The sequence below is a fragment of the Chionomys nivalis genome, chromosome 3, assembly GCF_950005125.1.
Source record: "Chionomys nivalis chromosome 3, mChiNiv1.1, whole genome shotgun sequence".
Lineage (NCBI taxonomy): Eukaryota > Metazoa > Chordata > Mammalia > Rodentia > Cricetidae > Chionomys > Chionomys nivalis.
The window spans coordinates 76,360,403-76,387,350 of NC_080088.1; the positions used below are offsets into that span (position 1 = coordinate 76,360,403).

Here is a 26,948-nt window from a genome sequence, read left to right on the forward strand (position 1 = left end):
AACCTGGCCTTCAGTGCTCCCCTCTCCCCTTGGCGTTATTATTGTCCGGGACTCTTGGTGGCGGAGAACCTCTGGGATCTCCGTTCCTGTTTAGGAGCAGGAGATTCATCTATTTCTCCATTTGTCCCAGGACCTGATGGGCAAGCCCTGCACTTGGCCACATCACGAACCGTGCATTTTAACATGTAGTTTAGTGCCAGTTGAATTGTTCCTTCACCTTTGAAATGAGGATTCAGAAAGTTCAAACAAAAGCTAATTGGTTTTCTAATTTCAACTTGGTTGTATTTTTTTCTTTTTATGGTAAGCGCTTATAAACGTAAAATAATAAAAGTGAAGTCATGAGCAGCTTCACAATGGCTGTCCTAGCTGTACAAAAGATCATCGAGAAATACGGAGTGGGACTGGGCAAGTTTTTGAGGGGCTACTGTAATGCATCTGAGTATTTTTACTTCTGAGTATATAACAATGAGGTGATTTAATATAATAATGGTAGTAAAACAGCTCGGATTGCTGTGAGGAGCATGGAGTCTGCCTCGGGTCCCAGCTCCTGTCTTTCTTAAGTGGGCAAATACGAAAGCTGCCTCTAGCTTCTTGAAAACAAAACAAGATCTCATGTAGCTCAGTATGGACTCAGACTTCTGCTGTTACAGGTATGTCACACCATACCTAGCTCTCCCTCGAGTGTTAGCCCAATTACACCGGTACACAGATCTGCAGGTACACGTGTTTTAATTTCAAGGTCATGTAGGGTCTTGCTGGGAAGACAGTCCTGAGAGAGGAAACAGGCAGAGGCTGTTGTGCCTCTAAAACCAGCTGTCGATGACAGCTGAGGACTTGGATGGACCATCTTCTAGAGGCAGCAGGAGCCTCTCTGGAGGGGAGGCAGACAGTTGAAGGCAGGCCATGGGAGGACTCAGATTCCACCCTGGGGGATCCTGGGAAACTGGAGATTGGCACTTGCCCCCAGGATTGATCTCTGACCTTGGTGCCCCAGAGGCCTGCCCAAGTCCACCGCAGGAGGGCTCAGGATCCTTTCCCTGTGAGCCAAGACATGTCACCAGTTCTGCAGGAATGAGAGGACAATGAGAAGAGGGTAGGTGCCCCATTCTAGGCACCATGAGCAAATGACTCTTGAAAACAGCAGTGGGGACTGCTATGTGTCACAGCTAGCACCCAGCAGGGAAATGGACTTGGGCAGGGCAGGAGGGGTCAATAATTGGGCTGGGGGAAGAAAGGCTCAGAAGAAAGGGAACGACGAGAACACACGTACTTGCTGTGCAGCATAAACAACCTTTGCGAAGGCAAGAGGGAAAAAGAGAAGGCCAAAGAAAGCATGTCATTTATCAGGTCTACTCTGGGTCTTGTGATGTTTCCACCCTAGGATCTACCCCTGTCAGACAGCCTCAGTAACCCTGGGCCTGTCCCTATTTCCTGGAAGTTCTCTGTACACCGTCAAGCTACAGGGGACTCTCATTGGCACTGTGCTGGGATACAGTAATGGCTAGTGTTCAGTGCCTCCCAGACATCACACAGCCTCCACATCTCTGTGTAGGGCATATCCAGGGCAAAACTAGCTGTGTTTCCCCTCCTAGGCTTAGTACAAAATCATACTGGTCAGGAGTCCCCGGCTTGGGCTCCATCCCTCAGCACTGGCTCCACTCTGGGGCACACACCTGTTTCCCTTCTGCTCTTGTAATCACATCTGTTGCTAAAGCCTGCCCAGGAGCCATAGAAACTAAGTCTACAGGACTGTGGGAGCAATAGGCTGCCATGGGAGCTTGAGTAGATCCTACCCAGAACACCCCACACACCCCAAGACCTCCCACACCCACACTCACTCCACTTCCCGCTTCCGGATGGCTCGACCTGAGGCCAGCACCTCAGCCACCTTGGATACAATGGGATCATAGTTCATGCTGGCCACAGCAATCACTTCGTCACCTCTATAGAGAGAAGGAGCCTGAGCCTGAGGACCACTAGGATGGTCCTTGAAGATCCCAATACTCTTCTGTCCACCTGGGGCGCTGGGAAGCTCTTGTCCAGGAAAGCAGATGCCCCGAGCACCCAGCCCTCCATTGGTCCCACTACTGTCGGCTGCATGAGGAAGCTCTGGAAGTTCCAGCCCTTGGCACAGTGCAGAGATGGGCCCAGCCTTAGCATCATCCTTTCTCTACTAGCATACTTCTCCTAGTTGTAGAACCCACCTCGGTTTCAACACTTACCCAAAGAACTATCCAGAAGACATAATATTGTTTGACGGTGGAAGGGTTATTACTGCCTCCTCATCTTTGCGATGTTGCCTGCTCAGCTACCCCTCTGCCCTTCACTTCCCTTTAGCCAAGCCCCTCCTGCTTTGGCAGCACTATGGCCATCCATTCCCAATAGCACTCCCGCTGCCCCACGCTCCCATTGCAGCCATTTCTCTCACTTGGTATAAAAAGCCACAAACTTCAGCTCTTCCAGATCCCCCTGAATGATGACATCATCGAAGCCTTCTCCGTAGCCTGTGGAAGGGAGAGGGTACCCATGTAAATTGGGGAAGGGAACAGTCTTCATAGGCTCCCTACTCTGCCCTCTCAACAACCCCCCTACTCCTGTCTCCCCCTTGCCCCCTCTTATCTCTGTCTTGGTTTTCCTAGACAGGGTTTCTCTGTGCAGCCCTGGCTGTCCTGGAACTCACTCTGTAGACGAGGCTAGCCTCAATCTCAGAGATCCAGCTGCCTCTCCCTCCTGAGTGCTTGACCTAAGGCATTTGCCACCATTATCTGGGTTCTACTCTTTGTTTAAAACTACATTTATTGTGTGTGCACATGCATATATGGAGGTCAGAAGACTTGCAGGAATTGATTCTCTCCTTCCACTTTTTAGGTCCTAGGAATCAAACTCAGATTGTGAGCTTGGCAGCAAGAGCCCTTACCCACTGAGCCATCTCACCAACTCTCTTCTCCTGAGTAGTTCCTAGCCTGCCACCTAAGTCTCAACATTTAGCCCAAATTGTCCTCCAATCCTGATCTTCCATTTTAACTGTCACACTGCTGGGGTTACGGCACATAGCCACACCTGCAGTGCGTCAGCTTGTTTGCCGGTTCTTAGTGCATACTGCACCCAACCCTACACCTAATCCCACAGGACCTTCAGGCCCTACCCCCAGCGCTGCAGGCTAATCCCTATGCCCATTACGGGTTTTAGCTACCCTCTGCAGGCTTTTAGTTACCCGCATAGCGGAGGCTCTTGCCAAACATGGCAGTCCATAGATAGGGCACCGTGTTGATCTCCGCCTCCTGTGCCAGCATGTTCTGAGCTGCTACCCGCCCTGAAAGACCCAGGGTGGTTAGAGCCCAACCCTTTCCCTTGCCACCCCAACACTGCCTGCCCTCAGCCCACTCTGGGGACCCTTGACAGGTTGTTGTCCAGGACTCCCCAAACATGTAGGCACCATGTTCAAACTACAGCCCACCTTTGGATGCCGTTAACTGGTACAGAGGGAACACGGACCCCAAGAGATCCACTTACATTGCTCCTCTTTGATCTGTTGAACATCTGAAAGGCCTACTAGGGTTGTGAACTACTTCATAACTGTGTACACAGAAAACTAATCAGACATATCTAACGAGGGACGGCAACACTGGAGCACAAAGGCCAGAAGGAGAAATGGCAGCCCACATGGGGCCTGCGGAGTTAGCACAGGTGGCTTTCTACTTCTGAAGCTCCGCCTGAACTCACAGCTGGATAGATACACTTAAGCTCAGGACAGCCCTAAGTCCTAATTATATTTGGCCAAGGAGTAGCCTTTGGTTTCCTATTCTCTAGCTGCAACTTTAGACCTTGAATTTAAACAGATACTGGGTAGGAGATATCATTATTATCAGTCTTCCAGATAATGGTGAAGGAAGAATAAAAGGAAGACAGATGTATGGGGCAAGTCCCCTGTCCAAGACTAGAAATCTGGAGGTCTTTTATAAGGCCCTGGAATGGTTAACACACTGCTATCTGCATCTTAGGAATGACAGCCAGTTGGACATAATCCATGAGGCTCAGGAAACGTGGTGGATACCAAATGTTCGTGGAGGCAGTTCCATACACCCAGATGAGCCTGGGCTATGCAGCTGCCTCTGGGGATTCATAAAGCAACTGAGTGCACAGAGATTACAGCAGTGAGGAGAGACAGGCCCTGAGTGAGAAGCCAGTGTACTAAACAGACCCTTTCTTGAACCCTCTGTGGTGGTTTCTGGTCAAGGGAGAATCCTGCCAAATACATGACCCTGAGAACAAAAAAGGAGAGGACACACGATTGGAGAGGGCTTTGCCCAGCTAAACGGTTTACAGAGGGTCTCTGCAGAGGGGCCACTCTGTGCACTGATCACTGGATGGGGCTCGTTACCAAGCCACTACCTAGCCTTGAACTTAAGACCCCAAATCAACGACTGGGAAATGGGCCTGAAGGTGGCCGAGACCCTAGGATGGCCTTCCAGCCCTTAACTTGCCTCAGGGCTGGCCATACCCTGGGCATGAGCCATCTGCCAGTGTGGGATGTTCACTTTCCGATTGTTCCTCCAGGCAAGAGGAAAGGTTACAGCATCGCCAGCAGCAAACACGCCTGGGACGTTGGTCTGCATCATCTGTGGGGAGAGGGCCAGGGCTCGGTAGGTGCTACAGGAGCTGATGTGGGCCTCCAGCCATGCCCCACCCAGAATCCTGCCCACCTTGTTGACTGGGATGAAACCTCGGGAATCCAGACCAATGCCACTCTGCCTCAGGAAGCCCGTGGCAGGCACCGCACCTAACAGGACAGAAGCCATGCATCCACACTCTGCTCCTTAGCATTTAGCCCCAGGAGCTGTCTGCCCCAATATGTGGTATAGAACTCCCTGATGGGGATCCACAAGCCATGTTTCTTCAACCCTGTGCTGCCATCGTCCAGCTTGGCTCTTCCCCAAACTACTATGTCAGCTGGCACAGGAACCAATCGGAGGCTTATCTGTGTCCTATGTATCAGTTGGTAGCAGTTACCTGCTCTGTGAGGTCTGGGCTAAGCCAGGTTCACATCTTTCCCAAGGGTCCTGTAAAGTGGGTACCACCGGGGTCCCATTTTACAGATGTGGAAATTGAGGCTCAAGTAAGGGTCCAAGGTCACTTGAAAGTGTGTATGGGCAGCTCTGTTCACTAGCGCCTGCTTGTCTACTCACCAATGCCTACCACACAGACATCTGCCCGCAGAACCTTGCTACTCTTCAGTACCACCTCCTGCAGCTGTGGGGAGGGAGTGGATGAGCAAACGGGCACAGTTCCTGAGCCCAGGAGAGACACAGAGAGCACCAGCAGAGAGAAGAGCCCACCTTGCCCTCCTGAGCCCGCAGCTCCAGCACCTCTGTCTGCATATAGAACTTCACCCGGTTGTTTTCAAACATCTGTACAAGCAAGCAGGCACACGGGCCGTGGGTGAGACTATGGCCTGGGGCTAGGCTAGTCAATCAGGGTCCACAGGCCAGGCACTGGCACAGGCTCACCTTCATAAGGGCACGACCAACACGTTCCCCTAGGAACCTCCGGAAGGGTGTCTCCTCCAGCTCCACCACAGACACGGAGTGGGCCTTCTCAGTCAGATAGGCAGCCACCTCCATCCCTGGGTGATGGGCAGGGGTGGCAAGGCTGGCACTCTGATACCGAGGACCAGCACATACAGGGGACTGGCCATGGCGGTTAAGCACCACACACACCCCTTGAAGCTACTCACCCAGGAAGCCCGCTCCCACCACAACAGCATTGCGGCCACGGGCGAGCCGCACCACGCGATTGGCATCCTCGGGGGTGCGGATAGTGAACACATTCTCCACGTCTTTGCCTTTGCAGTTCAGGGTCTTAGGGCTAAGATTTGGGGGTATTAGCGAGGGCCTCCCATCCTGGCTGATGCCCAGCTACCGAGTGTTTGGTAAAGGCAGGAGATATCCACCCACCTGCTTCCTGGTGCCAGCAGCAGCTTGCTATACTCCAGCTTGAAGCCATCCTTAAACACAGCCTTCTTATTTCTCACATCCACTGTGACCACCTGTAACCCCCGTGGGGATAGGGAGACCTTGCCACAGGCCTGGGCCTTGCTGCTCACTTCTGAGTTCTAAGATCTCCTAAACCCAGAAGTTGGGCTACTGGGCAGCAACCGCAGGGCAGTCCCCCAGTCTGGGCTCCTTTATTTAAATTCCAGGCATCCACTAACCCCTCAAAGCTGTCTCTATACTTCCAAGTCCCACCAGGCTCTCTTGTCTAAACTGAGGTCAGACCATCTCCCCTACCCACCCTGCCAGTAAGAAGGCTCAGTGCTAGCCCCAGGCTTGGACAAAGGGCTGAGCAATCATATACCCCAGGGGTACACGTGGCCTCATGTCATTTCTGGTTCCCTTGAAGCTCTTTCTCTCCTCTTTTTTTTGTTTTGTTTTGTTTTTGTTTGTTGCTGTTGTTGTCATTGTTAGTTTTTGGGTTTTTTTTTTTTCCAAGACAGGGTTTCTCTGTGTACCCCTAGCTGTCCTGGAACTTGCTCTGTAGACCAGGTTGGCCTCGAACTCACAGAGATCCACCTGCCTCTGCCTCCTAAGAACTGGAATTAAAGGTGTGCATCAGCAAGTGAAGCTTTCTGTTTGCCAGTTTCCACCCTTCCCCTCATACCTGGGCTTCAGTGAGCATCTCGATGCCATAGGCCCGGAAGAACTCCTTGGGCCTCAGGGCCAGCTGTTCAGGCTGTGCGTCCAGGGACTGGGGAACATGGTCACAAGTCAAGTCTAGATGATGACCACTTCATTTCCTTTTTACTTAACTTATTTATTTATTTTATTGAGACAGGGACTCAGTTTGTAGCTCTGGCTGGCCCGGAACTAGCTATGTAGACCAAACTCACAGAGATCTACCTGCCTTTGCCTCCCAAGTGCTAGAGAGGACACAGAGCCAAGGGAGGGTGAGCTCACTCTGGGTCACATGGGGGCTATAAGACAGAACTCAACAAACCCAGATCTCTCAAGAGCACCACAGACTAGCCTGGCAGACCAGAGAAAACAGTCAGCTCGACCTCCAATTAGTGCCAGGCAAGGCTCTACTTGGATGCGACAGGGCCCTGGAGGAATAAGGGTCCAGGTGCCGCCCCATTCCCACCTTGCTGAGCTTGGCCCGGTCATAGGGCAGATGTCGATCCAGTGTGCAAAGGACGATCCGGTCTGAGAAGCCCTCTTGCCTCAGTGTCTCTGCACACACCAGGCCAGCAGCACCTGAGGGACAGGACCATAGGCCAAGGCCAAGGCCTCTTCCCCCCTCCACATTTCCCCTTTCCTTCATCACCCCCAACACCAACCTGCACCCACTATGAGCACATTGGTGCTACTGCTGTGGCCAGCACTTGGAGAGATACACTTGGCCATCACCTTTGTCCTTCGCTGCAGCTGCAGGGCCTGGGAGTGGTGGGAGGGGGAAGCTTGGTTCCTGAAGCTCCAGCCCAGCCTCATCTCCACCCTGCAATCCCTCATCCCATCCCACACTGACCTATTCCAAACCCTTCCATTAACCCCGAGTCACCCTGTACCTGCTTGCTTGCCCGAACAGTCACCTTCTCCTTCTCGATCTTCACCTGGGAGGACAGCACAGCGTCAGCACCAAACTCTGAAACGCTTCAGTCCTGACTCCACGCCACAGGCTCCCACCCTACCTGGAACTTATGCAGACTGTCCAGGCCTGGGAAGTCCTCTAGGTCCCCAGTACTGATGTTGAAGCAGGCACCATGCCAGGGGCAGCGCACACGTCCCCGGGACAGAACACCTAGAAGAGGCAAATGAATACCAGGCTACAGCCATGCCCAGAGACTGTTCTCTAGGGCTCCATGGGTACTGAATCCTACTGAATCTCTCCCCAGCCCAGGATATTCCACAAATGGATGAGGGTCCTGGGGCCTGCAAGAATCCCCATATAGGCATGGATGGTCGTATCCCATCCCCCACGTACCCGCCTTTGCTCACCTTTAACCAGAGGTGCTCCATAGTGGGGGCACTTATGGCCCAGGGCATGGAATTCCCCATTGTCCTTCACCAGCAACACCTTCCCCCAGCCCAGCTCCACTTCCCGCATCCTGGGGAGGAGTTGTGTTCAGTTAGAGGTCAAGCCAGAAGCCAGTCACGTCCTCCTATAAGCACCTCCTCCCAGGGTCCAGTCTTTGGCACACTCAGAGCGGCAGAAGCAAAAAGGCTGCACCCAGGGCGTCAAGAGCCACAGTCCATTTCAGACCACGGCTTCAGCCCGACCCCTCCACCCCAGGCCCCGCCACCACCCTCGCAGCCCAGCACACACTGGCCATTCTCGAGGTCCTTGACGTGACAGACAGTAGCCTCCACACAGTCCTGGGGGCTGGGGTAGGGCTGCGCAGTGGGCAGGCGCTCTTCAGCATGGAAGTGGCGTGCTGTGCCATTGCCCTGGTAAGCCCGGGGGCTGCCCTTTCCGCTGGCAGACAGCTCCTCCTTGCCCCGCTCTTTCTCTGGCAGCACCACTTCAATCTTGAGTTCCACTGTGGACAAAGCAGCCATGAGCTCTAACTGGACCAGCTCTGTTCCCAGCCCACAGGTCAAGCAGTGGCCAGCAAGAGATAAGCTGACTTCAATTCACTTTTCTATGTTTTCTTCTTGGTGAAGAACCTAGAGACTCAGGCCAGGCTAGCACTCCACACCGAGCTACAGCCAGCCCAGAAACTTCTATTTTTTTAAAAAAAAAAAATACTTATTTATTTATTATGTATACAATATTCTGTCTGTGTATATGCCTGCAGGCCAGAAGAGGGCACCAGACCCCATCACAGATGGTCGTGAGCCACCATGTGGTGGCTGGGAATTGAACTCAGGACCTTTGGAAGAGCAGGCAATGCTCTTAACCTCTGAGCCATTTCTCCAGCCCCGAAACTTCTATTTTTCCAATGGCAAAACTAGTGAAGGAGTCCTAGAACACAGCTCTTCATACCAGAGCCGTTTCCTCCAGGAACCAGGAGGAAAGAACCTGCATGCCTCACTCATGTATCTGAAGATGGGCAAAGACGATGTCACTGCTTGAAGACACACTTGCAGCTCAGTTCACAGCTAGTGTATCTGGGCAAGGAGAAGCAGAGTTCACTGGGGACAGTGGCTCACACTGGTAGTGACAGCACTTCAGAGGCTGAACAGGAGTGTCATGAGTCCCAGACCAGCCTAGAGAACAAAGTGAAACCCCACATTAAAAAATGAGAAGGGTGCACACCTTTAATCCCAGCACTCGGGAGGCAGAGGCAGGTGGATCTCTGTGAGTTCGAGACCAGCCTGGTCTACAAGAGCTAGTTCAAGGACAGGCTCCAAAGCCACAGAGAAACCCTGTCTCGAAAAACCAAAAAAAAAAAAAAAAAAAAAAAAAAAAAAAACCAAAAAAAAAAAAAATGAGAAGGGCAGGGGTGGGGACAGGAATCACGGTCCTTGGAACTTTCCCATTAGCTTTGAATATGTTTTGCCATGTTTTAGGGTTTTGTTTGTTTTTTAGACAGTCTCATATAGCTGGACTATATACTATAACTATAGCCTCATATTCAATATATCGCTGACGACACCATTGAATTCTTTTTTTTTTTTTTTTTCATGGAAGGGCATCTCAGGCTTCCTCCATCCTGAAGATCTACCCGCATTTACTATACAAAACACCTTTTAACCCCCAGGTAAACCAATATTCTCTTTATTAATTAATATTCTCTTTCTGGGGGACATGGGGCTAGGGAAACACCTGCAACTTAGTCACCAGCTTTGGCAAACACCTGTCCCCAGGCGATCTACATTTTTTTTTTTTTGCACCATTGAATTCTTGATCCTCCTGTTTCCTCTCAAGCGGTATGATCACAGGTAGACACTACCTATTCCAGCTTGGAAAGTGTATTCTTTTCTAAATTAAAAATAAAAAAATGACTGCCTAGGGCTGGAGAGTTGGCTCAGTGTTAAGAACACTTCTTGCCACCGCATGGGATCTGGGTTCAATTCCCAGTGCCCACATGGAAGCTCACCACCTCCTCAGGCACCAGGCACAAATGTGGTGCAAAGATGTACACGCAGGCAAAACAGACACAGAGAATAGTAGAAATAAATCTAAAAGGAAATGGTGTCTATCGCATAGTGGACAGAGCTTGTGAAGCACACACAGGCTCTAGACTCCGTCCTCAGAACTGCAATGACAGCAGGAAGAACAATAAGTCAATTGTTCAAACACCAGAGCAAAGCAGAGCGGTGTACGCCTGTGATCCCGATACCTAGCAGGTGAAGATAGGAGAGTCAGGAATTTAAGGTCCCTCTCAGACACAGAATGAGTTGAATCCGCCCTGCGGGGGAAGTGTACTCAGGGCACGGCACGCCTTAGCGGCAGACTTAGCAGAGGTGAAGCTAGAATCAACGACCTTAATACCAAAAAGCGAGGTAAAGTACAGGATATGATTTCAACTTCTTTAACTCTAAAAGTTTTAAAATAATTATTTACTTATGTATGTGGATGTTTTATGTATGTGTTTGTCTGCACAGCAGAAGAAGGCATTGGATCCCACGTGACTACAGAGACAATCTGCCATGTTAGTGCTGGGGACTGAACCTGGCTCCTCTGGAAGAGCAGCCAGTGCTGGCCCACCTCTTCAGTCCCTTATATATGCTTTAAAATTATTTATGTATATGGGTGTTTTGCCTGCATGTATGTCTAGGCACCATGTGTGAGCCTGGTAGTCACAGAGACCAGAAGAGGGCAATAGATTCTCCTAGATCTGGAGTCACACCCAGTTAGGAGCTGCCGTGTGGGAATCAAACCTGGTTCTTCTGAGAGAGCAGCTATCTCTCCAGCCCCAGTTTCAATTTTCACCTCTCTCTCTCTCTCTCTCTCTCTCTCTCTCTCTCTCTCTCTCTCTCTCTCTCTCTGTTTTGTTTTGTTGAGTCTGGGTTTCTTTGTGTAGTCCTGGCTGTCCTGGAACTAACTCACTCTATAGACCTGAATGGCCTCAAACTCAGAGTTCTGCCTGCCTCTGCCTCCCGAGTGCTGGATTAAAGACGTGCGCCACCACTGCATGGACTTCAACTTTTGTTTTGTTTTGATTTTTCAAGACAGGGTTTCTCTGTGTGTAGCCCTTCAACTTTGTTCTATAGCTACATCCATCGGTTTGGAATTCAATCAGCATTTACCAGACCCCAAGTGGTTGATGTCTCTGCGGACAGGGTCTGGAGCCCTGACAGTGAAGCAACTGAGGGTATGTATGGCAGCCCAGAGAAGCAGGCCCATGGCTAGCACGCAGAGGCTGTACAGTATCTGTGGGGCCTACACCAGGACGGTAGACTGGCGTTTTCTTCTTTAAACTTTTCTGCACTTCCCGAAATCCCCATGAAATGCCTGGGGTATTTTTTTTAATTACAAGGGAACAATAAACAGAATTTTGAGCAGCCATAATCCGGTCTCCTGGGCTGTTACAGTAGGGAGGAGGCCAGGGAGGAGGAAGCTAAACCCCTGGCACAGCATGAGCTATGGCAGGAGCAGGTGGCTCCTCTTTCCAGCCCCCCAGGCATCAAAGCTTTCTTTTCTGCTTTTACCTCTGAACCCCTGACCTCAGACCTGACACCCCAGAAACAAAAGTTACAAAGACCAGCCTGGCTGCTGAGCCCAGGACCCCCATCCTCCAACAGTGGCTCGCTCACATTCAGGTACAGTTCCCATGGTTTCATCCTCTGGCTCTGTAGGCCCTGAATGGGTCCTTGATCTTTGCATGTTGGGTCAAGTCCCCCTCCACATCCAGGCATCCCAGCCTCCCACTCAGGTCCAGCTATTGCAGGGGACAGAGGCAAATAGCAGACTGGACATGGTAGAGAGGACACAGTCACACTGCAGAGGCTGTCACGTGGGGGTGGGGACTAACACTTTATGTAATGGTGTTAGAATGTTTTTGGAAGAATTAAGAAGAAAAATATGTCAGGCTCAGCTGACATCAGCCGTGAGAGCTGTGGGAGTCCACAGGAACAGCCTGGCAGGGGTGCAGAGAGCCTCCAAGCCAGGCTGTTAGTCTTTCCTCCTTCCAGAAAGCTCTAAAGCATGCTCACTGACATTCTCCTGAGGAGTCATTAAGTCAGGATAAGCAGCAAATGGAAGGCTAGGTGGAGGACTCTGCTTACCCACAGAGCTGGGTCGACCCCAATCCCATGAGCCATCAGCCCCCAACACTGTCATCGCCTCCTGGGCCTCAAGATACATGATTCACAAAATGAGAGGCCAGGCTATGGCAGAGACCATTGATAGGGTCACACTTAGCTCTGTCTCCCGCATCACAGGAGAAGGACACACTGCCAGGAGTAGTGACTGACACCTGTCCGGAGTAGTGACTGACATCTGTAATTGCAGTACTTGGGAGCCTGAGATAGAAAACTGTCATGAGCTCTTGGCTAGCCTGGGCTTCATAGTGAATTCTGGGTGAGCCTGGGTTATCATGTGAGACACTGTTTAAAAAGGGGCTAGGGAGGAATAAAGGGCACCTGTCCATTTACTGATGATGTATGTAACAAGAACAAAAATTCCATTTTTGAAACCCCAGTAGTGGTTTCCAGGTCTTTTATTTGTTTTGTTTTGTTTTTTGTGCCAGGGATTGAACCAGGGCCTCTCACACATTCAACACTCACTCTGCTACTGAGCTACACACATAAGCCCTGGCAATAGAGATCTGTCAACTAGCTTTGAGCTTCCTGGCAGACATGGTAAAAAGCAAATGCCTAATAAAAGGCAGATAGGCTGGGCTGTGGTGGCGCACGTCCTTAATCCCAGCACTGGGGAAACAGAGGCAGACCTGTGAGTTCGAGGCCAACCTGGGCTACAGAGTGTGTTTCAGGACAGGCTCCAAAACTACAGAGAAACCCTGGCTTGAAAAACCAACAAAATAAAACAACAGGCAGCTAGATAGACCAAGAGAATTGTTTTTCTTTTTAATAGTGTGTGATGGGCACTCAGGACGGGGAGAGACATCTGTGTGTGCGTGGTTTAATAGTGTGTGGTGGACACTCAGGATGGGGAGAGACGTCTGTGTGTGTATGCTTTAATAGTGTGTGATGGGCACTCAGGACGGGGAGAGATGTCTGTGTGTGCGTGGTTTAATAGCGTGTGATGGGCACTCAGGATAGGGGGACGTCTGTGTGTGTGTGCTTTAATAGTGTGTGGTGATCACTCAGGACAGGGAGACGTCTGTGTGTGCGTGCTTTAGGGAATATGGGGGAATGTACATACATGTCTGTATGTGCATGTGAAGGCCAGGAGCTGGTGTCAGGAATCTTTCAGTCACTTTCCATCTCTCCTCCTCTCTTTCTCTTTTGAGGCAGGCTCTTCGACTGAACCCAGGCTTCAGTGACTGGCTACCTGGCTACATGCCCTGTCTCCTCCAACCCAAAATACTAAGGGGTACAAACCACCACATCTGGCTTTCATGTGGGTCCTGGGGATTCGAACCCAGGCCCTGATGCTTGTGCAATGGGTATGTTATTTACTGAGCCATCATCTCAGACCACTTCCTACCAGTTCTGACATAAGCAACTGGCTTAAAGTCTTAGGAAGAATAAGAAGTGCCAGACATGATGTTGGGTACCTTTAACCCCAGTACTCAAGAGGAAGGGGCAGGCAGATCTTTGTGAGTTCAAAGGCAGCCTAGTCCACTGAGCAAGTTCCAGGCCAGCCAGGGCTACACTGAGAACCCTGTCCCAAGAACAAAGACCCTCCAGAACACGACAGGAGAGACTCAGGAGGCAAATGCTGGCAATACTAAGACACAGCCCTGAAGAGCAGCAACGGAGAAAATTTGCACAAAGGTTTTCTATGTTCACGATCCCTGACTTCAAACTCTACTACAGAGCTACAATACTGAAAACAGCCTGGTATTGGCATAAGAACAGACAGGAGGACCAATGGAACCGAATTGAAGACCCAGATATTAATCCACACACCTTCGAACACCTGATTTTTGACAAGGAAGCAAAAAATATCAAATGGAAAAAAGAAAGCATATTTAACAAGTGGTGCTGGCATAACTGGATATCAACATGTAGAAGAATGAAAATAGACCCAGATCTATCCCCATGCCCAAAACTCAAGTCCAAATGGATCAAAGACCTCAACATAAAGCCAGCCACACTGAACCTTATAGAAGAGAAAGTGGGAAGTACACTTGAATGCATTGGCACAGGAGACCACTTCCTAAATATAACCCCAGCAGCACAGACACTAAGAGAAACAATTAATAAATGGGACCTCCTCAAACTGAAAAGCTTCTGTAAAGCAAAGGATATGGTCAACAAGACAAAACGACAGCCTACAGAATGGGAAAATATCTTCACTAACCCCACATCAGACAGAGGTCTGATCTCCAAAATATACAAAGAACTCAAGAAATTGGTCATCAAAAGAACAAATAATCTAATAAAAATGGAGTACAGACCAAAACAGAGAACTCTCAACAGAGGAATCTAAAATGGCTGAAAGACACTTAAGGAAATGTTCAACATCCTTAGTCATCAGAGAAATGCAAATCAAAACAACTCTGAGATTCCATCTTACACCTGTAAGAATGGCCAAGATCAAAAACACTGATGACAACTTATACTGGAGAGGTTGTGGGGAAAAGGGAACACTTCTGCACTGCTGGTGGGAATGCAAGATGGTACAACCACTTTGGATGTCAGTGTGGCGATTTCTCAGAAAATTAGGAAACAACCTTCCTCAAGATCCAGTAATACCTAACTTTTGGGTATATATCCAAAGGATGCTCAATTGTGTCACAAGTTCATAGAAACTTTGTCATAGCCACAACCTGGAAACAACCCAAATGCCCTTCAATCGAAGAATGGATAAGGAAAATGTGGTACATTTACATAATGGAGTACTACACAGCAGAAAAAAAATAACGACGTCTTGAATTTTGCAGGAAAATGGATGGAGCTAGAAAACATTATTTAGAGTGAAGTAACCCAGACACAGAAAGACAATTATCACATGTACTCACTCATAGGTGGTTTTTAAACATAAAGCAAAGAAAATCAGCCTACAAACCACAATCCCAGAGAATTTAGACAACAATGTGGACACTAAGAGAGACTTACATAGATCTAATCTACATGGGAAGTAGAAAAAGACAAGATCTCCTGAGTAAATTGGGGACCTTGGTGGAGGGTTTAAGGGGAGGGGAGAGGCAGGGAGGGGAGCAGAGAAAAATGTAAAGCTCAATAAAAATCAATTAAAAAGAGTTTTCTACGTGTACTGGTCTCATCACAGCCCCTGCTGACTGCTGCTGAATGCCCACGTCCCACACGCATGCCCACATCCTGAAACTTCCTGAGCCTCAGCCCTGACTGGAGCCTGAGCCTGTGGCTGTAACCCAGAATCCACCTCAGAGAGGAAGGAACACAATCATACCTGTGAGTGCTTCATGCCAGGCTCAGAGGCTGGCACAGCCACCCCATTTTCTACATGAGGAGATGGCGGACCAGAGAGGAGGTAATCAGGCCCAGTTCACACAGGTAGGAGGTTAAAAAGCCCAACTTTTACCATTGTCTCTGAGTAGTAAGAAACACAGTAACATTCTGGGGAAAGGGAAAGACAAATGTAGCCAGCTGTTGAAGGTTCCCACCACCACCACAAGCCACCCACAGCCAGACCTTCACCAGGTTAAAATGTGTCCGCTCAAGCTGCAAGCCAAGATCATTTTCCCTTCCTTTAAAATACAAAGCTTTAAAAACATAGACTGGGTGTGATGAGCACGGTCTGTGAGCCCAATCTGGGGGAGGCTCACAGCTCTGGGCTGGCTTAGTCTATGTCATTGAGGACTACATAGTACAACTCTGTCTTTTTTTAAAAGGGGGGCACTGAGCCAGGCAGTGGTGGCTCACGCATTTAATTACAGCACTTGGAAGGCAGAGGCAGGCAAATCTCTGTGAGTTTGAGGCCAGCCTGGTCTACAGAGCTAGTTCCAGGACAGGCTCCAAAGCTATAGAGCAACCCTGTCTTGAAAAACAAAACAAGACAAACCCAAAACAAACAAACAAACAAATAAAAAACCAAAAGGGGGTGAGGTGGTAGCTCAGAGGTCAAGAGTATTTGCTGCTTTTGCAGAGGACCCAGGTTTGATTTCCAGCACCCACACCATGGCTTACAACTAACCACCAGTAACTCCAGTTTCAGGAGTTAGACGCCCTCTTCTGGCCTCCACAGGCACTGCACACATGCTATGCACTTCCATACATGCAAGCAAAACACTCACATACATAAAATAAAAAGAGCCAGGTGTGGTGGTGCACACCTTTAATCATAGCAGTCAGGAGGCAGAAGCAGGTGGATCTCTGAGTTCAAGGCCAGCCTGGTCTACAGAGCAAGTTCCAGGACAGTAAAGGCTGCTGCACAAAAACCAAATAAGAAAATAAATAAATAGATCCTTTTCTAAAAAAAGCAAGCAAACAAACAAAACAAAACCAGAGCTACAGCACATACTGTTCCTCCAGAGTTTGAGATCCAGCACCCAAATCAGGTGGCTTCCAACAGCCTATCACCCTATCCAGGGGTTTGAGTCTTCTGACCTCTGCACGCACTTGCACTTGTGTGCACACACAAGTGCACCCACACACCCACCTCACCAACTCCACCCAATTTAAAATAATAAAAATAAGTTTGAAAAAATCAAAAAGGAACTCTGGCTATAGCTTAGTTGGCAAAGTGTTTGCCTAGCATCCCCAAAGCCTGAGTTCCATACCTAGTACTAAATAAACTAACGCTTTATGGTACAGTCCTCTAATTCCAGAATTAAGGGAGTGGAGGTAGGAGAATCACAAATTCAAGATCATCCTCAACTCCATAAAGAGTCTGAGGCCATCCTGGGCTATATGAGATCTTGCCTTAAAAAAAAAAGTCACAAAACAAAGCACCAGCTAAGGGATAAATGGGTCAGGGAACAATGGCTAGCTGTAAATCTAAAGTCTGCGAGTCAGGGGTCCCTGGTTAGGCCAGCTCTTTGGGGTTATTTAAAAGAAACTATAGATGATATCTTGTTTCTTTGGGCTCCTGCCAGCCAAGCAGTCCCACAGGTACCCAGTATGTGACTCACGTGGAATCTTGCTGGCACATCCCTGTCCGTTCCGAGAAGGGGGACAAAGACAATGGGTACCTGTGGCAGAGGCTGAGGGACCTGGTACAGACTCAGGCAAGGAAGGACAGTTCCCACCATCACCACCAGTGGGTCACAACTCTGCCTCTTCCCCCAAGTCCTACCAAAGACCCAAGAAAGAGAGAAAAGTCTGAGTCCCAGGGTAACCGAGCTGCTGGGTACCAGGTAAGGAGAGCTACACAAGCTGGCAGAGTGAGCCAGCCAAGGCAAGCTGGGTAGGGGGTGGGTGGAATACTGCCTGGGCTCTGAAGTCCTCAGGTTCTGCATCCTGTCATGGCGACAGGTCCTGCTTCCTGGAGGTTATGACTAGGGAAGAAGGAATGTGGGGACTGGGGGAGAAACTCAAAGGCCTGAGTCCAGTGTCAGGGCAGATCCCAAGTCCTCTCCTGCCTCAGAATCAGCCTATCTGGCTGGGACTTCTCGGGCTCGGTAAGGCCAGGATTTCCTATATAAATGGAGAGGAGAAAGGGCACAATGGTGTATGCCTTTAAGCTTAGCACTTGCAAGGCACAGGCAGGAGGATATCTGTAAGTTTGAGAGCAGCCTGGTCTACATAGTGAGACCCTGTCTCAAAAAACAAAAACTCAAATAGACAAAAACAAAAACAACAACAAAAAAGAAATAAAGAAACAGAAAAAGGGAATGAAGACCAGAGATGACATCGGCTATCACAGCGACGGGGTGAAGAGACCCGCCCATCATACCCTACCAGCCTCTTTGAAAGGTCAGTGTCCAGGTCTATTTTGCAGAGAGGGAAACAGCCTCACACTGCTGCTAAGAATATTCCTGGAGCCTCTCTTCTCAAGCGATGGAGGAAGTAGCCCCTTCTCCAACCTAAGAGGGATCGACTGTGGTCCCAACCACCACCACACAAAGCCCCCAAAAAAGAGGGGCTACCATGGGAGAGTCCAGCGAGAGCCTTCTTAGGCCTTCGCCCCTCTTGCCTACAGCGCATTAACATTCTGGGCTCCTGCCTAGCCTGACCTACTTTGGAGGTTGGTGGAGTGCAGAGAGGGAGGGGGAGGCTGTCAGAGAAGGGGAGGTACCTGGCTTGGGCTTGGAGAAGCAGCCTCCCATGGTGAATGGCCTGAGATCTGGCCTGGCTGACGGGAGAGCAGATGGCAGGCTGTCCGGCTGTCCGGCTGTCCAAGGTCTACGATGTCCCCTGTAGGACTGGACCCCCTGTGGTCCTCAGAGACGCTGGAGCTGCCATGCCAGCTGGACAGCTTTAGGGCCTGCAGGTGAGAGGGGACATTGGTGCAGGTGTGGACATTGATGAAGGTGTGGGGAGAGTCAGAGGCATCTTTGGTGGCAGCGGGGAGGGGAATCCTGGAAGAGTCCTACGTGGGGAGCTCGGAACTCAGATGTGGGTACTCTGAAGCATCTATCTCCCTTTGAGGTTTCCAGGCGTAGGAACCTCACATTCCCTTACCTCAGTATCCCAGTGTCTGTCACTCTCCATGTAGCCGACAGCTGCAGAGACCTGACCCCAGACTTCCCCTTTCTCCCCCAGGAGAGACTCTGGGACTCTCCATTTTCCTAGGAAAGTCCTCCAAGTCTGCACCAAACCCTAGGAACCAGAGTCCCTCTTCCTCCAACGGGAATGACAAGGGTCTTGCCCCAGCCTTGGCCACTACCCTGACTAGAAACCCCTAGTCACCTACCTCCTTCCAAGGGAGTCACTGCTCCTTGCTCCTAGCCCAGCAATGGAGACAGACTACTGGGCCTTGGACCGCAGGGCAGGGAGGGCCAGGGTCCAGGAGGGTCCGGCCCTCCTTCTAGCGTGAGTTGTGGCCAGGAGGGGGCTGTGGGTGTGGGGCTAGGCCAAGCCACTGGTCCCCAGGGAAACCCAGCTCTGTGGGGAAAAGAGCGGGCAGCCAGCCCAGGACTGATGGGGTTGGGGAAGAGAGAGACTGACCACACAGCTCTGCCCTGTGCCCAGCAGTGATCAGTGCCCTACCCCCCATGCTGGCTGTGCACTGCCGAGGTCACGCCCCACAGAAGGTAGAAAGACTGCGGTCCCAGGTCTCAACATGGTCAAGCAGCAGGTAGGGTAGCTGTGTGGTCCCCCACGCCCCATTCTAATAACTCCTAAGGTGAGCAGAGGTCCCCAGATCACTCTAAGATCACTCAAACTGGAGGCCAAGAGTACTTGGTAAACAGATCACTGTGGCCATGTGTCCTCCTGCACAGGTGGGCCTTCCGGAAGACGTGGACTCTGGAAGGCTCAGGACAAAGGTGTAACTACCCTGTTTACAACTGATCTCTCCACATTCTACCCGCAGTCAGGCCCACTCACCTCACCTAGAAATTCTTCCTCAAGTCTACACTAAAGGGGTGCTGAGACTCACTTTGTTTGCCCAGGCCCCAGGAAGGGACTGGGGACCAAGAAGGAAGGAAAGGCCCAGTCACTGCTGGCTCCTGATGGTAGCAGCAATACAGGGGAGGAGGAACCCAAAGCCACGTAGGTGTGCCCTTACCCCCTTGTCACCAAGGCATGTCTATAAAACTCAGTTGCCAGTTGCCCTACTTGCCCTCTTCCTGGGAACTAGAGAGCCCTTTCCCAGGTCCTGGTTTCTCCCGTACCTAACTCGGCCCACCTCCTTCCTGCCTGGTTTTAGACCTCACCTGTCTGGGCCTGAGGTCCTACAAACAGACTGACTTTTGACCCTGGGGTCCAAGCCAGCTGTTCACTCCCTTCCCAGGTGCCCAGGAGTTTACTGGGGGGGGGGGGGGGGGGCTCAGGCCTAGCAGGAAATTTGGTGGGGACCAGGCCTTCCACCTATGCTGTGCTAGGCCAGCTTGGGGCCAGCCATCCCAACTCAAAGGCAAAGTTACTTGGGCCTGCAGGGAGAGACCTCTGCATTTTGCTGCCCAGAAAAGTTCTAACACTGCCTGCTACACACTTCGCATTATAAGCTTGCATCCATGTCCCAAGAACTCGAGCAACCTGAAGCAGGTTCTGAGTTACCTCACCTCACAGAGGTTCCCAGGTCCTCCGCATGGCCCCCCAAACCCCCCTGGAAACAGGCCAGCCCGAAACCTGCCTCTTTTGTCCATTCAGGTCCTTCTCTTCGCTCCTGGTGTGTGTTGGGTGGGAGGTCGGGTTTTTTTCCTGCTTAGCCTAGGCCCTCTGTGACTTCAGGTGCCCTGGGGACTGCTGCCTTGGAGCGCCTCAGCTTGTGATTCACATTTAGGGGGGTGGGTGCTGACGCCAACGTCCTGTCCACTCTCCCTGCCTTGGCACGTGCAATTTCCTCGGTCTGGGAAACCTTTTCCAGCACCCTTACCGGCTTCTTTGCGACTCCCTTGCCAAACGCAGCCGACAACCAACCGACCAGCACAAGGTGGGGGACTCCAGGCAGCCGAAAGGGGTGCTGGGGAGCAGCAGCAAGGATCGGGGTCGCTCCAGCCTCCTGAGTGCCCCACTCGGCCGCCAGGGTAGAGATGGGCTAGCGCGCAAGGCGAGGGCGCGGGGCGCGTGCGGGACAGAGCCAGGCGCGCTCACCTGGCTCGGTGGACGCGGGCGGGCGAGCGGGCGGGCAGGCGCTCGGGATCCGAGCCCCGCTGCGGCCGGCCTGCAGGGCGGAGCGGGCGGGGGCGGGGCTGGCGCTGCGGCTACACTGCGGGTCCCGAGCCCGAGCCCGAGGCGTCCGCCCCGCCCCGCAGCAAAGTAGGGTCAACGTCAAGCTTCCAGCCACCTGCCGAGAGGGAGAAAGAGACGGCAGCCTGGCTGCATCTGAGTCACCCCGAGACCCCCCAGAGACACTGCGCACAGGGTGTGGGTCGCCAAACCATCCTTGTTCGGCGGGGGCCGGGTGAAGGTTAAATTTCTGCATGAAATGTCCCGGAAGAAAAAAACACAAGCCGTCACCCTCCTAGGTCTCCTAGATCTCACCACACTCACACACATGCCACGTTTTATTACATTTTCTTTTCCCAACCTGTTAGTATTTGAGAATTTCCCGGGAGTCGTCATGGTGCCCTCCCTCCCTGAAGCCATGGCCAGCCTGCCCAGGTCGGAGTACCACTTTTTCTGGATGTTTCACTGTCTTTCTCAGCCCATCTCATTCCGTCTCTGAGCCACTGTGGTCACCTAGAGGTTGTCCCTCTAGAACTGTAACCAGTAGCAGTTCTTCAGGGAAGTATTTCTGTTCTTGCTAAATACATGGGAACACAGGCCTGCTGGGAGTAAGCGGTGCTCGCCTGCTCCATCCCAACCCATTTTACAGATGGAAAGATGGCCCCAGGGACTGACTTTTGCCCAGGGCACAGAAGCGGAGGTCTCAGGACAGTCCTCTTTGGCAGGGAGTTTGGTTTCTATCATGAATGCTGCCCCCCATTAAAAAGGCCCATCACTGGAGGCATGCTTGTGCTGGGGCGTGACGCTCTTGACCTCAAGCCAGCTGGCCTCACATCCACATTGATAATTTTGTGCCTCTAGCCTCATCTTAGCAAGAAAAACAACAAAAGCTGTGACTTCATATGCACTTAAAAACAAAGCAAACAAACAAAAAAACAACAAAAACTGCCTATTGCCACTGCTCCTGGTTGCCCACCACGACTAGATGGTAAAACTGTGGCTGAAGACACCACACACTTTCATTGCAGGACACGCAGAAATCAAACTGGAAACTTCCTCTCTGCCGGCTAGTTCTCACAGAGACGGGAGGTGCCCAACAGGCCACCAGGGCAGAAAAGCCACCAGTGGTGTCACCTAGTGCTGGACACTGTGCTATAGTACCACACCCACTGATGGAACAGTGGCACAAAAATCGCGGGGTAACCCAACACTTTACCGTTGGATTTAGGGCCTGCTCCTCAGGAGAGAATGCAAGTGGTTAAAAGCCCATGGCCAGAGAGGCCATAGGCCCTAGGAGATCCTAGTACTGCCTGCTGTCTTGCTGGATGGAAGTGTCAAATTGCCTTCTAATTATTTATGTCTATACACATTAGCGGCCAGAGAAGCTGCTCTCCGCAGTGGCCAACAATTGACGAAGGGACTCATAGTTAGCCAAAATGCTGAGAATACATGACCGCTGGGTGCTCAACCATGAATGAGTTGTCTCTGTCAATCCCCGTTTCCTCAAGGCTTGGGGGGAAATGCGGAAGAGGGGAAGAAAGAGAGTAAGATCTGAAGGACGGGGAGGAGAACTACGAAGTACTGTTTTCTGGACAGTCATTGCACTCATGAACTCCCTGAAGCTATGGCTAACTGCTCAAATCCGGCACAAGAGCCTCCACAGAGATCAGTCAACATTCCAGCAGGCAGCGCTAATTGACTCAGTAGACTGCTATTTTGTCTTTTTCTCCCCCAGAGCTGAGGATGGAAGCCAGGGCCTTGCCCTTGCTAGACAAGAGCTTTATCACTCTTACCACGAAAGGCCTTGAAGGAGGGTAGTCATGGTGTGGACCAGAGAATTGGAGGTGGGTGTGACCAAGGTACGTGACATAAAAGAAACAAAAGATCTGTGGGAATTTTTTTTTTTTTTTTTGAAACGGTCTCATTTAGCTTAAGTTGGCCTCAAACTTGCTATGTAACCCAGGATGACCTTCAACTTCTTACCTCTTGCCTCTGTGTCCCTAGGGCTGGGATTTTAGGCCTTTGCCACTGTACTAGGTTCTGGGCCTGAACCCAGAGCCTGTTCAAGCTGGAGCTACATCCTTCAAGCTGAGTCGTTTGGACCAGGGTCTAGCTGTATAGGGCTCTGGCTGACCTGGAAATACTCTGTATAGATCATGCTGGCCTGCCTCAAACTCACGGAGATCTGCCTGCCTGTGCCTCCAGAGTGCTGGAATTAAAAGTATATACCATCACAACCTGTATGAAATCTTTTTATATATATATTTATTTATTATGTATACAATATTCTGTCTGTGTGTATGCCTGAAGGCCAGAAGAGGGCGCCAGACCTCTTTACAGATGTTTGTGAGCTACCATGTGGTTGCTGGGAATTGAACTCAGGACCTTTGGAAGAGCAGGCAATGCTCTTAACCACTGAGCCATCTCTCCAGCCCCCATGTATGAAATCTTTTTAAAAATATATTTTTAAACCCTGGCTCGAAAAACCAAAAAATATATATATATATATATATATATATATATATATATATATTTTTTTTTTTTTTAATTTTTTTTTATTCCATGTCCATCTGTATGTCTATGCACCAGATATATGCAGAGCCTGTGGAGTCCAGAAGAGGGCGTTGGGTCCTCTGGAATTGTGAGCTGCCATGTGGATGCTGGGAATCGCTCAGCAACCGCCCTTAATCACTGAGCCATCCTTCCTACTCCGAAACTTGCCATCTAAGCCTCAGCTTCCTTATGGTAGTTGAGCACCACCATATGCAACTTGATTTACTAGTTTTTCATTTATTATTTTTGAGGTTATGGGGATTCAATCCACGGTCTCATTTATGCTAGAAAACTCTTCTGCCACCAATCTCTATACTCAACCATTATTTTGTTTTGTTTTGTTTTGACAGGGTTTTCAACAAGTTTTCTCTATGTATAAGCCTTGGCTATCCTGGAACTCACTATGTTGACCAAGCTGGTTGAATACACAGAAATCTGCCTCCCTCTGCCTTCAGAATGCTGGAATTAAAGGCATGCACCAACACTGTCGAGCTGTTTATATTTTCATTCTGAGACAGGAACTCACTAAATTGCCCAGACTAGCTTTGAACTGACTGTCAGGCCTTGAACTATCATCTCAGCTGCCTCTGGAGTAGCCAAGATTACAGTCATATACCAGCAGATCTGATTAGCCTTTATTCACCACTAGTCAGAGGATGGGGAAACAGGTTCAGAGAGGTTAGGGACCCTGTACTGGCTGAGATTGTGTGTTGACACAAGGTAGAGTCCTCAGAGAGGAAGGAGCCTCAATTGAGGAAATGCCTCCATGAGATCCGGCTTTAGGGCATTTTCTCTATTAGTGTTCAGTGAAAGAGAGCCCAGACTATGGTAAGTGGTGCCACGCCTGGGCTGCTGGACCTGGGTTCTATAGGAAGGCAGGATGAGCAAGCCATGAGGATCAAGCCAGTAAGCAATACCCCTCCATGGCCTCTGCATCAGCTCCTGCCTCCAGGATCCCACCCTACTTGAGTTCCCGTCCCAGTTTCCTTCAGTGATGAGCAACAGTGTAGAAGCCAAGCAAACCCTTTCCTCCCCAACTTGGTTTCTGGTCATGGTGTCCTGTTGTAGCAATGGAAACCCTAGAGCATCCAAGTCCTGCAGTTTGCAAACGGGTCTACTGCAGCTTCCCCGTGACTACTGGCAGAACAAGACAGATGTAGAGCCAGGCATGTAGGTGCTTTAGGAAGCGGAACAGGGGCTGCTGAGTTTGAGGTATCAAAGCTGAAACTGGAAGGGCACAAGTGTAACGGCTGTGAAGGTGACCACTTGGGAAGAAATCTTGACATGGAGTAAGATCATTATGGTACCCTTGGGGCCTAGGGCATTAGGCTTCAGGTCCCTGCTGTCCCGTAGGGCAGAAGTGGCAAGAGCTTCATGGAGCAAACACTAAACCTGGGACTCGTTAGGACAGCTACCTTCAGAAAGGCCATCAGAGGTCAGGTGGCTCATGTGACAAGAGAACTCAGGAAGACCCAGCAAGATGCTGAAACCTGCAGCCAAAGTCCTAGTCTTGATTCTGGTGAGGTGGCACATTCCAGCATCCTGTCAACAGCAAACACAGGGTTGGAGTGACTGAACATCCCCCCAGACACAAGGTTTGGTTTGCTGAAGTAATGAGTGTGGGGTCTGCTCATGGCCTAGGAGAATGGGGAGCTTCATACTGCTCCCCAACCCCAGGGCACCCCTGTCATGAAGCAAGCTTCTGCCTCCCTCGGTGCTCCCCACTCAGGTCTCCAACAGAGGGGTGCAGGACCATCTTTATTCAGCCAAGAAAAAGTTAATGGCCAGGATGTCAGTAGAGTGCTTGCCTAACATGCACGAAGTCCTGGCAATGAATGAACCAGGCTTGGTGGCACAAACCAATTCCAGAACTTGGGAGGTGGAGGCAGGAATATCAGAAGTCTGAGGCCAGCCTGGGCTGTATCACAAAGTTAAACAAAACAAAGGGGGAAAAGATAAAGCCAGGTGCAGTGGTACACTCCTTTAAGACAGGGATTCCAGAGCAGTCAGAGCTATAGAGAGACCTTGCCTCATAAAATGATGGTAGTAAAATAAATAAGAAAGACAGAGAGGCCTGAAGAGATGGCTCAGTGGTTAAGAGCATTGGCTGCTCGTCCAAAGGTCCTGAGTTCAATTCCCAGCAACCACATGGTGGCTCACAACCATTTATAGTGGGATCTGATGTCCTCTTCTTTCAGGTAGGCATACATGCAAGTAGAGTGCTCATATACATAAACAAATAAATCTTTAAAAATAATAAAGACAGAAAGGAAAAGGAAAACAAAAGAAAAAGCGACTTTTTCCCAACATCTGGCTCTTGGACTGAGAACACAGCACCCCTTAGAGGCTAGTTTGATTCAGAGACATAATATAAGGAACCATGGTCCCATCGGACCCTGCCAGCTCCACCCCACGCCCAGCCCCATGAGGGCGATAGGGAGCCTCCAGAAAGCTTGAATCCTTCTGGGGTCTCTACCTTTGCCCAGTGTGGGGTCCTCTCACCCTCACCCCAGATCAAGGCCAGGTTGTCCCTTTCAGGATGCAAGGTCTGCTGTCCCCACACTTGGGAGGCAGGGGGTGGTCACTGATAGTTGTAGTTTTCTGTAGGCTGGGTGTATGGGAAGCAGTGTCCGGTCAAGTGGGCGTCACAAGAACTGGCTAGTGAGGCTTGTGGTTCAAGTCCAGGTGACCCAAGGATGAGCAGAGGGGTTTGGAGCAAACCTTTCCGGTACCGAGTTGGGGAGTGAAGCTCTATACATGGTCCAGCCCCCACCTCATTTGCAGGCTGCTTAGGCCTAAAGGCTCATTGGCAGGTTGTCTCTGCAGTAAATGGTGGTGGTGGTGAAGCACAGGGCAAATTTGAACCCTATGGGACCTAGTTCTTTAATTCAGGCGGCATTAGAACAACTACAGCCCCGTGCCCAGAGAGGGTGTCCACTGGCACAGTGGTTCTAAAACCTCACTCTACTTCAACCTCCAGCACTGGTATCCACTACTCAGAACAGGGGTGGGGGGATAAAAGCGCTGAGGTCTGAATCTCCCAGATGCTGGAGGTCTGGGTAGCTCAGGTGCAGGCCTGCAAAGCAGTGCTTCTCATCACCCTCTAATCCGCAGAAGACGTTGAGCGTGCCTACACATGCCCACAATTCCAGCACTGGCAGGCAAGAGGATAAGGTTTAAGGGGTTGGTTGAATTTCTCGATACACACATAAACAGGCACGAGAGTAAAATGCACATAAGAGGAAATGTGCTTCCTGGGTAACAGCAGGGGAGTCCTAAACTATAACTACCAAAGAGTTTGTGAGGCTTTTTTTTTTTTTTAAGACAGGGTTTCTCTGCCTGCCCTGGAACTTTGTAGACCAGGCTGGCCTCCAACTCAGAGATTTACCTACCTCTGCCTATTGGGAGGCAGAAGAGCTGGGACTAAAGGCGTGTATCACCACCACCACCCAGCAATCAGCAATTTGTGAGGTTTTTAAGCAAGCCGCCAACACCAAAGTTCCCTCCTAGAGATCCCCAAAGCTCACAAGGAGGTGTACATCTAGACAGGAATGGCAGCAGACAGCAGACAGGATTGCTTACCTTCCCTGACCACCGAGCATCTCTGCTTAGCTCATGCTCAATAGCCAC

General features: G+C 50.4%; 1 protein-coding gene and 1 long non-coding RNA gene across 4 annotated transcripts; one reads left to right on the plus strand and one right to left on the minus strand.

Moving 5' to 3' along the window:
* Positions 1–415: 415 nt before the first annotated feature.
* Positions 416–18,886, minus strand: Aifm3 (apoptosis inducing factor mitochondria associated 3). 3 transcript variants are annotated; one of them, XM_057765792.1, is made up of 20 exons: positions 18,229–18,363; positions 8,320–8,533; positions 7,992–8,101; positions 7,685–7,794; positions 7,562–7,606; positions 7,334–7,430; positions 7,138–7,250; positions 6,658–6,744; positions 5,955–6,046; positions 5,735–5,865; positions 5,508–5,623; positions 5,337–5,408; positions 5,187–5,250; positions 4,704–4,780; positions 4,502–4,619; positions 3,215–3,313; positions 2,429–2,504; positions 1,839–1,943; positions 1,271–1,291; positions 417–1,063 (listed from the first exon to the last, which is right to left on the minus strand). In XM_057765792.1, exons 1-20 carry the CDS (start codon positions 18,257–18,259, stop codon positions 1,024–1,026), a joined length of 1,818 nt encoding a protein of 605 aa, XP_057621775.1. In that variant the 5' UTR covers positions 18,260–18,363; the 3' UTR covers positions 417–1,023. The 3 variants fall into 3 exon arrangements, with proteins under 3 accessions (XP_057621776.1, XP_057621775.1, XP_057621778.1); XM_057765795.1 differs by lacking the exon at positions 18,229–18,363 and adding an exon at positions 18,847–18,886 and having other exon boundaries at positions 418–1,063; XM_057765793.1 differs by lacking the exon at positions 1,271–1,291 and having other exon boundaries at positions 416–1,063.
* On the plus strand, positions 18,291–23,781 carry LOC130872002 (uncharacterized). The gene is made up of 3 exons (XR_009056877.1): positions 18,291–18,423; positions 22,501–22,624; positions 23,669–23,781. It is a non-coding gene; the product is annotated as an uncharacterized LOC130872002 (long non-coding RNA).
* The last annotated feature ends 3,167 nt before the right edge of the window (positions 23,782–26,948 follow it).